The sequence below is a fragment of the Magnolia sinica genome, chromosome 2 (genome assembly GCF_029962835.1).
Source record: "Magnolia sinica isolate HGM2019 chromosome 2, MsV1, whole genome shotgun sequence".
Taxonomy (NCBI): Eukaryota; Viridiplantae; Streptophyta; class Magnoliopsida; order Magnoliales; family Magnoliaceae; genus Magnolia; species Magnolia sinica.
Window position 1 is genome coordinate 64,592,381 of NC_080574.1, and position 11,981 is coordinate 64,604,361.

Below are 11,981 nucleotides of genomic sequence, written 5' to 3' on the forward strand. Positions count from 1 at the left end.
TGTGGAGTGTTTCAAACCCATACGACATTTAATGTCATTATGACCACTACAAAAAAAGGAGCAAAGGCTATGGATTAAAACCACTACAATTTATATCCATAGCAGGTTCGTAGCCATTGGTGCCATAGCCATTGTTGTTGAAGCAATGGCTATGGATAAAAGTTGTAGCTATTTGTACATAGCTACGGACTATAGCCGTAGTGGAAAGTAATTAGATCCATAGCCATTTATATTTAAAAAAACTCAGGGAAGCAATACCTATGGACTAAATCCATAGCTATTTCCTTTTACATTAAAAAATAAAAATTATACCAATTTCAATCCTACGGTCCTGCATCTTATGTCCGTATTTCATATCAGAACATTATACTTTGAAATCATTACATGTATCTAATTCAAAATAATTATTGGTATTTCGAGCCTTCTCTAATGTAAAATCGTCACTCGTGAGGCTTCTTCTCACAAGTAGTGTTACCTTAACAAAGGGAAAGAGAGATGAAAAGGCAATTATGTACGAAAGCATAAAAGACTGGAAAACTAAAATAACTGTGGCCAATATAGCCATAACCACAAACAACAGCCAATTCTATAGAACTAAAATGAAAATTTAGCAACCATGTACCTATATTGTATGCAACTAGCAGAAGTGTTGCCAAGTTCAATAGCAGGGTATTGCATTTGCTTCCTTTTCATAGCTCAGAGAGAAATATTGTACTGAAAGGAAAACTATCTTGCAAGTGATGGTGAACTCTCATCAGTCGAAGCATCAACTTACATTGAATTGGATTTGCTAAGCTTCTCCACCTGAGCATCCTCTTGACTTGCCTTCAAAAGCTTCCACATGGTAGTTGTGAAGAGCCTCTTGACAACCTTCTTTTCTATTATGGAAGCAAACTCCCTAATTGTGGATTGTCAATGACATCAAAAATCATTACCTAACCTGAATACTTTATATTCACTTTGACGTCCAAACACCCAACCACCCTGCTTTGCAATTTTACAAACTACTGAAGCATGGTGAACATGCTTGAAAAATTCCTCCAGCTAACTTTAACTACCCCATATGTTGCTGGAATCAAACATCAATAGAAGAATCTATACATGATTCTTGTACACAATTCTAAGCCTGAGAAAATGAACACAAAGCCACTAAGTTCTAGAACCAGAGTTGTGGGTTACTTATTTATGTTCCATTACCTTTACATAAATTGGGAAAAAAAAATAATATTTGTAATAAAGATGTTTGCTAAGCTTACGCATAAGGCAACTGTCTATTCACCAACACATGTGCTAGTGTGGCACTTGGGTCTAAGAACAAGCTGTTATGAGGTGGGTCCAACTGCACAGTTGCCCTGGCCTAAAAAATCAGGCTGGTCAGCTCATCAAGTGCACCAAAATGTTAGAAACAGGTAGACTGCTTAGGAAGTTTTTTGGCTATCCAGCGGTTTCATAAATTGCGGCCACCTGACAAGTAAACTGGCCTGATTTTAGCATTGAAGCATCTACAAGCTTGCACCCACTGGTTGACAGCTTTGATCCCACACCCACATTTCATGCTAGCATATGTGGTGGGATGTAGAAGGCTAGACTTGTCACTACAACAATTGGGACTTTTAGCGGCGCTCGAAAGCGCCGGCAAAATTCCACAAAAGCGCCGGTTTTTATAATAGCGGCGCTAATCAAGCGCCGATAAATGGGTATGTCGGGAAAAGTATTGGTGGCGCTAGGTGTGATTTAGCGGCGCTTGTTTGAGCACCACGCATTGTACTTTTTCACGACGCGAATAAGCGCCGCTAAAAGTCTATCAAAGCGCAGTATTTTCTCAACACTGTTTCTAATGAAAAAGCGCCATTAAATTTCTACACAAGCGCCGCTAAAAGCTTTTGTATAGATTTGAGAGGCCCTAACATGCCAGTAATTTTTTTTATTATTATATATAATTCAATCGAAACCTGTATTTTTTAAATATTTGAAACATAAAAATGATGCCATACAAATAAAACTGAATATTAAACAAAATTTATATTACTAGACAAAATATATATATATATATATATATATATATATATAATATTTATTACAATAAATTAAAAATAGTTTTGAATATAAATAAATAAATAAAAACAAATCCATCTGGCAAACAAAGTTCTTGCCCTCTCTTGGACTATCAAGCTCCTGTTGCTAAGGAAATGTTTGACAGTTTCCACAATTCCTGAAGCAGTTAAGCTCTCATCTACAGGCAGCTTCTCAAGTGCTCCTAGCACTGCACCGATCGATTTTTCCACAGAACTGTCACTTGTGCCACCACTACACTTTTGAGCTTCCTAGAGCCATTGGTTGAGAAACCTATGCCCGTCTAACTGAAAAAAATGATTAAGGCAACCATTCTTCTCTATCGCTGACAAGGTACTTGCTACAATTGACATCCTTGAGGGCCTTTCGGTGCACAAACTTGACCATGTTCCCACATCTGAGAGCTTCATTAATGACCTTCAAATAAAAAACATTAAAAATCATACACATCATTGGAAACAGGCTAGAAAGTGAGAAAAACTAATAATAAAAAGAATAAGGACAGGTAGAAAAAGCAATAAACAAGTGTTAATCTAGCATGTGTTTTGCACCATTCATTAAAAGTAGGCTGATCCACTACAAAGCATTTTAGCTTGAGTTTGACCCACCTGATCATTCAATAAGTTAAAATCATCAGGATATGATCCATCCACATTGGGGTCACGTGTACCATCTATCCAATCACTACCATTTAAGAAACCAATATAAAGTCATATATTAATCTATAGCCCTTAATTTAAAAGATTAGAAAGTTACACTTACATGTTGAGTAAACTCCATTTTCTTGTAGTCATCCCAGTTCAGGTACTCTTCTTTTCCTTTCACAGTTCTTATACTTTCATGCTCTGACTGTTTCAAAAAAAAAAGGGTTTCTTTCATTTTCTCTCTTTTCTTTTTATAAAAAATTTCAAAGAAGGCCATTGAATTTCAGCTTTTTTATATGGAGCTTGAAATGGCTAAAAGGGAAGGAGAGAGAAAGATGGTGTCTAACCTCAGTTGTTGCAGAGCAGCTGGTGATTGACCCAAGAAGAGAACTGCCAATGCCATGAGGAGGGAGGTGGTTTCACATCCACCCAACAAAGAATCCAGTACAAAGCTGACCCTTTCATCCTCAGACAGGCTATTTGCTGATAGGAGTATTTCAAGGAAATCACTTTTCTTATTACCAGCAGAGTCCTCTCCCTTTGATCTTCTCTCTTCAACTATAGCTTTCACTGTAGAAGATATTCTTGCTCTAGCCTGCATATACACACACATAATCAGTCAAAAGTTCTGGTTAGAAAGTAAAAGGAGCAAATATCTAATTTGAAATGACACCAATGGTGGTAGTTCACTAACAGTCTCAAAATGGTGGTGATCCATGCACCCTACACATGTGATGCATGTATCAGAATCAGGATCTTTCAAATAAAGTGGCACTTTTTGGTATAGACAACAACCTCAATATCAGACTGATCTGATGGTTAGGATCATTTGGGCAGCATCATTTTGGACTCTCAATCAACCATAATAAATATGACTGGAAGTACCTGAACAGCTCTTGCATATGGAGTGCCTGGAATATATAGTGGAAAGGAGATGAGTCCATTCATGAAGTGAGGAAATCTTCCAGTATTTTTGCAGCTTGTGGCTCTTCTGGTGTCAACCCAAGAGCTTGTTTTACCATCACATTGAATGTGAACTGAAGAAAGGAACCAAAAAAAAAAAAAACAGTGACTTGAATTTTATTATAATCACATAAGAGTAGAGGAATTGTACATCCACCCCAAAAAGTTGATAGCTCACCCCAATATGAATCATTTGACCACATAAGGTTTTGGAAAATGGGATGTACACACCATGCTTCTGATATATATGCAAATATCCTTTTTTCTATTTTTGGCATATGAGTGGTACGACTAACTACCATTCTTAAACCATAACCATGAGAAACCAAAACTATGGAAATGAAGAAGAACATAACAGAAATGACAGTAGTCTTCCCAAAAAAAAAAAAAGAGAAGAAATATGTCTTATCGTACCGCAAATGGGATGTACACACCATCCTTGTTCACATGCATTCCTATATCAAGGAAATACCAAGCTTATTGTCAACCTGTGTTAAACAATCAGCTGAAAGAACCAAAACAATAGAAGATATATGTCTTATCTTACCGCAAAAATTCAAGGAAAAGGCAGGACAACAAGACAAAATGAGGGGATCATCCAGTGCGAAATCCTTTCCTTGTGACAAAGGAAGCAAAGGGTTTACATCTAAGAAACAACAATCTTTAAAAAAAAAAAAAAGCGTTGAAGGGTTGAGAATGAAATTTCAACAAAAAGTGTCCATGAATCAGGGATCAGGGTTGTTCGACCACTCTGATTTTGGGGCTGTGACTTAAAAATATCTGCTGAGGTGGAGTCTGGGTAGAAGTCTAGCAGATGAATCCCATCATCAGAGGAAGATCCAATTGCATTTATCTGCACAAGAAGACATAAGACATTACAAGATATTTTTTGCTATAACTGAATCCCATGGTTAATTATTGCGATAGTTCTAAGAAAACCACAAACACATAAGGTCATCACTTGCTAAGTGTAGCTCTAATCACAATATTCATATACATGCGTAGGTGACTAACATCGATCATTCATCATTCGCTAAATTAGGATTGTCCGAGAAATGTGTGTGTGCATGTTTGTGTCTATATATATATATATATATATATATATATATAACAAGAAAGACTCAATAAATGCTAACCCAGCTGCATCACCCACATCGGAAGCAAAAAAAAAAAAAAACTGCATCAGCCTCAAACAACCACAACACCTACAGCTTGACAAAGGGAAGACCCAGTAGCCAACATGAAGATTCACCATAGCAGCCAGATCTTGAAACAGAGCCAGCTACTGATGGACTGCAACCGGAATTCGAACCCCACTAATCAGGCTAGAGACAGTCACATCTACCAACCTACTGTGGCTAATGCAATCACTGCACTTGCAGCATGACAGGCATATGGATGTAACAAAACAAACCCTTGGCCACCAAACAGATAACCATTTCTAGGATTCTGAAGGAAAAAAAAAAAAAAAAACCTTGAATTTGCTCCAATTGATCCCAGATGTGCAACAAACAACCACTAGTCGACTCACCTGCTAGACGCGTAGATGTTGCTTTGGAATACATGGTTCGAATTTGTGCTGCAAGCCATGTGTACTATAGGAGTGCAGCCACCATCACCACAGTTGTAGATTATGATATTGTTGCCAGTAGTGCGACTTTAAAAATGTGAATTGAATTGCGAACATTCAGTTTTAAAAAATGGAATGCAACTTTAAAATTTTCAAAGAAAAGCAAAGGTTTCCTTTATTATTATTATTTTTTAGCAAACTTGGCAAATAATCTATATGCAAAAAGTTTCTTGACAGGAGGCAGCTAAGTTCCATGCCAGATACAAATAATCTATATGCAAAAACAGGATTTGGAACAGCTCATTCATAACATGGTCTTCTGCACACATAGCAATCCTTCATCATTATTTGCTACGGACCTCCTTTTTGCAACATACTCAGCACCAGTCTTACCCCATGGGATCTCTTCAGGGTTCCTAAAGATTTCCACAGAATCAAGCAAATTTTATGACATGAGATTTCAATTCAGGGCAAGAACATGTAAAATGAAGAAACTACAGAGATATAAGCCACCATCAGATCAGCTGGGCTAAGTCTAGTTGGATCATCCAACTCAACCCATTGATAACTTATAGGGGTAGAACAAGTTGACTAGGGCTCAATCCAAGCCCAACCCATTTACTTAAAATTGTTAAGTCCACATAATTAGCAAAACTATGTATCCCGCAAACAAACAAGACAAATGGATGAGATGAATTCAATCTGCAGTTGACAGCGATTAAATAGGAGAACTAAGCAGCATTTTCAATTGCTTCAATGCATTTCAACACACTCCAAACCACTCAATAAGCTTCAACTCAAACTTGCCCAATTCCACCCAAAGAAAAAAGAAAAAAGACCAAAGTGATCAAATATAAGGTGGGATACATATGTATCAGAAAATGAACAGTCATGTTGGATGCAGATATACTGTAATCAGAATGCTCTCCAACCAAAAAAGCAAGAGCTGCTAATAGCTTAACAACCAAAATCCCATTACTCCCCAATCAAGCTACAACCATTTAATCTTAAAAGCCTTGCCTCAACAAGTAGACATGAAACAACAAATGTTACTGGATCATATGAATCATCCAATTACTTGAAAAGGTTAGTTATAATAAATTTTCCAGGTCAAACCAATGGGGCATCACTCATTTTTGGTCATCCCATGTGCTAATTACCTGCAACATCCAATAAATATTCAGTAACAAAAGTCAAAATAAACCAAATGCATTAGGACCCCAAAAATCTTCAATCCATCCAAAAGGCAGAGGCATCAAGTAAATCAACCAGCATTATGATCTCATCTTCAAACTCCGGTGAAAAAAAATCAAACTCTTTACTTCAATAATACTTGCATTCTTCAGAGAAGATTTGGGGTTGCTTCTCAGCAATGGAATCTAGCAGTTATATGTCCTTGGCTACCTGCTCATCAACACTGCAGGTGAACATGGATTTTGTATTAAATTGACAATGACATTGACAAGTTAAAATCAAAGATACAAAAAACTGGGAGTGGTTTGTTCCTGAAAGGCAGAACTGCATAAAATCATTCACCAAAGAAACGAATATTTTACACCACCTTCAAGCAATTGATGAATGGAAAAAAATAAAATAAAAATCCTTCTATGCACTTCAATTATGCCCTGCAAAAACCAAAACAAGCTTAACTTAACCAAAACAAGTATATTGTGTAGTTCACTACTGCCAAGTCACAGTCCCAAGATTAGATTGGTTGAACAATCCTAATCTCTGATTCACAGACATTTTTTTGCCAAAATAGGACAGTTGAAAATTTTCCATTTTCACACCAATACTCACTGGTCAGTCACTAATCTTTGTTTGAATTTATTTTTCTTTATTTATTTACATCACCATCATCATCATCCTAGCCTCATCCTACCATTTTGGGGTTGGCTGTATGATCATGCTTTGTCAATCATATACCAAACAGAAATTCTCATGATTTCATAGCTAAAGTTTTATGTCTGTGGTCTCCTTGTGTAATCGTGCTCTGGTCCATGGTGCAGGCATAGCGATGTGCTCCATGCCTCCTCACCTGTAGCAGGTCCTGAAGAGCCTTAGCCCCCTATAGTTTCTGGCCTGATTGTTTCTCCTCACTGGGGCAAGTGTTTTCAGCATGATGGGAGAATAAAAGAGATGCATGTTTGGACTGTACAAGTACAGATAAACAAAACATGAAAACAAAACCATTAAAAAAAAAAAGACCTACCAAACCATTAAGAAAAACAAACATAAAAATTACACACATTTGTTTCAGGAATTTCGTCAAACATGTGACATGCTTATAGCTCAAATTCTATACAAGCATGCTTTGTGTAAGAAATAAGTGGCCTGTAAAATCCCAAATCCAGTGAAGTAAAAAAATAAATCCATTAGTGATTAAAAGAGAGAGGAAAAAAACCACCTGACCAGTCTCTTCGGTTCAGGCAGCTGCAGAGTTGGAATGTGAATAAGGTTTTAGAAGATTTAGAGAAATCAACTAAAATCTCTAGGGTTTTGGGAGATTTGGAGAAATCGGGAGATGCATGAAAGGAATGAGGTGCAGGAGAGAGAGAGAGAGAGAGTACCGATCGAGTGCAGCGGAGATAGCAAACGCGTTCGGGTGCAGTGGCATCGAGCGACGTTTTCAGGGTAGCGATCACAGATCGCCAGATCTGAAGGCATTGCTTCTTTTCAAACAAAAAGAAAGCTGGAGAAGAGAGAGAGAGAGAGAGAGAGAGAGAGAGAGAGAGAGAGAGAGTCGGGGGCGGTGAGAGGGAGAGAGTCGGGAGAGGGGAGAAAAACAGGGCTAGGGATTTTGGTACGGTATATATACCCAATCGCTAATTGATGACCATTTTAATTAGCGCCGGTAAATTAGCTACATAAACCGTTGGCTAATCCACTTTTTGTTGTAGTGTGTACATGCATGCGCCTTAGTAATGCTCCCAATCTTAATTATCATCATCATCATCTAACCCTTGTCCCAATTAATTAGTGTTGGTTAAATGAATTCTTAAATAGAAATAAACTTCATTTGCCATCAAAATTTCTAGAAACTTGAAATATTTCATTTGATCAGCCATTTCCAGAAACTTGAAATATTTCATTTGATCAGCCATTTCCAGAAACTTGAAATATTAGGTTTTTTAGGTACTTAAAGCCATTGGCTAATGATTGTTTCATTCTTAGCAACTCCAAGATGATGATTATGACGATGATGACAATAATGTTTAAATAGTAACATTACCTTCCTTTAAGAAGTACACCCATAAGTACCTACCAATGAATAGCCGATGACAAAAATTCTTGCTTGACGGACATCTGGTGGAATCTACAATAACAATAAAATAACAACAACATAGGTTACAGACTATGTATATCATTACATGTTGTATACGGGATAGACTCTAGCTTGAAATAAATGAATATGAACAATAGAATAAGAAAATTTTATCAGAAAAAGGAAAGAAAAATATTACAAAAGCGAACACGTACACAACATGGTTGCACATAATCCAAACCACAATTCAGGCACAACCCAAAGTATCATTCTATTTCCTTACCAAACTTGAAACAAACAGTTGAAAATTACTCAAAAAAGTAGAATCTGACATAGAACATCTACGATCCAACTGAAATACTACTGGGATGAAATGAGCCTGTGGTAAGTAAAATAGTGTGGTCAATGCACTTCTAGTACAATCTATGAGAACATAACATCGACAAAGTGGCTGAGCATCACGACCTTCTTTATGCGGTTGTCCTGTAACTGTCTGAGAAGAATGAGTGGGTGTGGTCTCCAAATAGAGAGGCTTGTTTCTTTTTTAAAACTCTCTCTCCAGACGTAGTGCTCGATTAAATCCCTTAAGCCTCACAAGTTATATTGTTTTGGAGCCCATATCCATGCCCAATTGTCCTTACGAATTCCTAAAGAAAAGAACTTTTACTTCTGCCTTAAAAGTTTTTAACTGACCAGAAGAATGTAGATCACATCTAGCCTATGCACTAACTCAAGTTGCTAAATTATGCACCCTAAACATTTTCTACATCAATACATAAACAAAAAACAAACATGGTGGACATATGGCTTGTCACGCCCCAAACTTGGGAACAGGCTCACTAAATTCCTAGCCACCGAATTCGGTGTCAACAGCCTCTGTAGTACCCCATTCTCAACTCTCAGCTCCCACATGCTAGATTCTAATCTTGGGATCCCACTAGGAGAATTTTCAGAATGGTTTTTTTTTTTTTTTTTTTTAAATTATAAAGAAGTATAACCATAAGTGTACCAAAGTCACAAAAATATCATCATCACATATCCAATATATAATCTTTGAATACAATGTTGGAAAGGGAAATACAAGATATAATCAAGAACTCAAAAGATCAAGCTCATGCTCCGAGCTTAATGCTGCTGATATGCCCTAGCATCACCTGTAGTGTAAAAAATATGCATAAGCCTCTTACGAAGCTTAGTAAAGTGCGTGTGTGTGTACACAATGCATATGACAAGAATACAAATATCATACTGTGCAGAAGATGATGAAGGGCTAAGATGTCAAGTCTATTAATGTCGTTTAGCCATACCAAGGTTACGTAATGCAAGTCTTATACGGCCGAGTGTCATATGTTAGAGATGCATCACAAACATGCCAATCCTCAACTAGTCCACATATCAGAACAATTCGTAATAGAAAATATCACCGTGGTCTAGTACACTCCGACACCGACTATCGCCCATCACGCACATGACCAAGTGACTGAAAGAGACCTCACTATCCGCCTCATCAATGATATGCCAATGCCCACCCGGCTCGTCGATAGCAGACTCATTTCACAGGTTGGTGAGACTCAACCTACCTTATAGTCCCCTACACCCAGGCGGATAAGATCACACCCATTTCCAATCCACCTCGACTCGGTGGGAGATGCTACTTACTAGTATTTAGCACTCAGACACTTATGTTATTGACTTGGCCTTGACATTGGAGCATCCTACCAATATCCCAGGGTTTAAGGACTTTCGCTCAATGACATCTATAGTGCCCAAGTGCTAAAATACATATTTTTGGTATCTAATTTGGCCATCCATGGTATGCCTGTGGAGGCCACAACCCCGATGTCATTAGGGTGTAAAAGTGATCGTGACATACAGGATGTAAAATGCATGAGTCATACTATTCAAGTCATACACCAAACCTGCATATACTATGCGATCATGTGGGGCGACCCTATCTCATATAGAGTCCCCTAAGTATCCTAAGTTGAAAGGCTTATGCTATGAATAATCATCATTTACAATAGTCATATAAATGATGAGTATGGGCATATAACTGGGCATGATAACCATTACACTAAGCATGTTATTAGTGTGTCATATCAGGCCAAGTACACTAGCATGTTATCAAACATATCATGTGATAATTGGCCTTAATTGGCATATCATATATAGAGAGCGGGACCTAAATGGCAAGCCCAACTAGAAATATAGAGGTTTATGTCGTGTAACCCACGTTAGACTAATAATGACTCTTTCGTATAGCTTGTACATTAAAAAGGTCTAGTAACCAAATGTAAGGCATGGATAAAATACGTATGCCAAGGAGAGGCCCACTGATAATGATCTAAATAGACACCCACATGTACAACATGTGTACCACTAGGCTACCAATCTATTGGGCACATGGCCCACTGATGATATCCCAAAATAATTAGATTATTAACAACATCACTATAATTACTTTTATAGGATGATCTATAACATCTGCACATTTTTGACATAAATCGTTGGTTAGTCACTAAGATGTTATCTTGCACTTGTGGCCCATCCGAGTCTTGGGATTTCATCATTTTAGGCAAGGTATATTCCAACGGATTTATTACGACCATAGTGTATTACATTTGTACACTAATTAAAGATATTCAAACCCCTGGAAGTATATAATGCATAGTTACCTTTAGATCATAGGGATTCTAAATCCAGGGTGTCAAACATAGTTAAGTATTTCCAAAAATTCAGGGATCCCAAGTCCAAAGATTTCCAATCCAAGGGATCCCAAATCCATGGGATTCCAAAAACCAAGGGATTCCAGAATCCAAGGATTTCCACCCCCACAACTCCCTATTGTGTGGCCCACTTGATGTCTGAATCGGCATGATATTTCGATCTATGGCCTATAGTGATATGAAAAATTAGATGGGCAGTGTGGATGGCACATAAACATCAAGGTGGGTCCCATGAGGGGGATCCTAATAATTATAAATAGGGGCAGCCCCCTTGGCCCAACTTCTCTCCTCAGTGTGGTCCGCTTGAGATTCGGATCTACCTAATCTTGGGGTCCCTAGCCTAAAATGATCTGGCAAAAAGGATGAAGAGCATGGATGAAACATATACACCGTGGTGGGTCCCATGAGTGGGCCCCCACTCCACGCCCATGGAAGGCGTGCGCCCTCTCTGGACGCTGACAACAGTGTCTGTTGCTATTTTTCCTCTTTCTTTGTTATATTTTTTCTTATTTTCCACCCAAGTGGGGCTTATTTAGATGATCCACTCTGTTCACCAGATTGCCCAGCTCAAGAGGGGCCTAATGAGCCCTGATTTGGGCTGGTTTAGATGAATAAGGAACTCACAATGGGCCTTGGAAGGTTTCAATAGCAGGCATTAATCCTCGCAATGCAGCCCACTCGATACTTAGATCTGCCTCATTTTTCTGCCCACGATTGGGGGACACCACTACCACATCTGC

The 11,981-nt window shown here is 38.1% G+C and overlaps 1 protein-coding gene and 1 long non-coding RNA gene across 2 annotated transcripts; both read right to left on the reverse strand.

Annotated features, from left to right (window-relative positions):
• Window positions 1-2,740: 2,740 nt before the first annotated feature.
• On the reverse strand, window positions 2,741-3,878 carry LOC131229134 (cytochrome P450 724B1-like). Its single transcript, XM_058225013.1, has 2 exons — window positions 3,603-3,878; window positions 2,741-3,312 (listed from the first exon to the last, which is right to left on the reverse strand). Exons 1-2 carry the CDS (start codon window positions 3,663-3,665, stop codon window positions 3,010-3,012), a joined length of 366 nt encoding a protein of 121 aa, XP_058080996.1. The 5' UTR covers window positions 3,666-3,878; the 3' UTR covers window positions 2,741-3,009.
• A 2,390-nt stretch (window positions 3,879-6,268) lies between these two features.
• LOC131237160 (uncharacterized) lies at window positions 6,269-7,914 on the reverse strand. The gene is made up of 2 exons (XR_009167075.1): window positions 7,821-7,914; window positions 6,269-6,875 (listed from the first exon to the last, which is right to left on the reverse strand). It is a non-coding gene; the product is annotated as an uncharacterized LOC131237160 (long non-coding RNA).
• Window positions 7,915-11,981: the final 4,067 nt, after the last annotated feature.

Excerpts from the sequence above, each read along its gene's own strand:
- LOC131229134 (XM_058225013.1), bottom strand. The coding sequence starts at position 3,665 with ATGAATGGACTCATCTCCTTTCCACTATATATTCCAGGCACTCCATAT. Across the intron at positions 3,313-3,602 it reads CATATGCAAGAGCTGTTCAG|GCTAGAGCAAGAATATCTTC; the intron begins GTACTTCCAGTC and ends GTGTATATGCAG.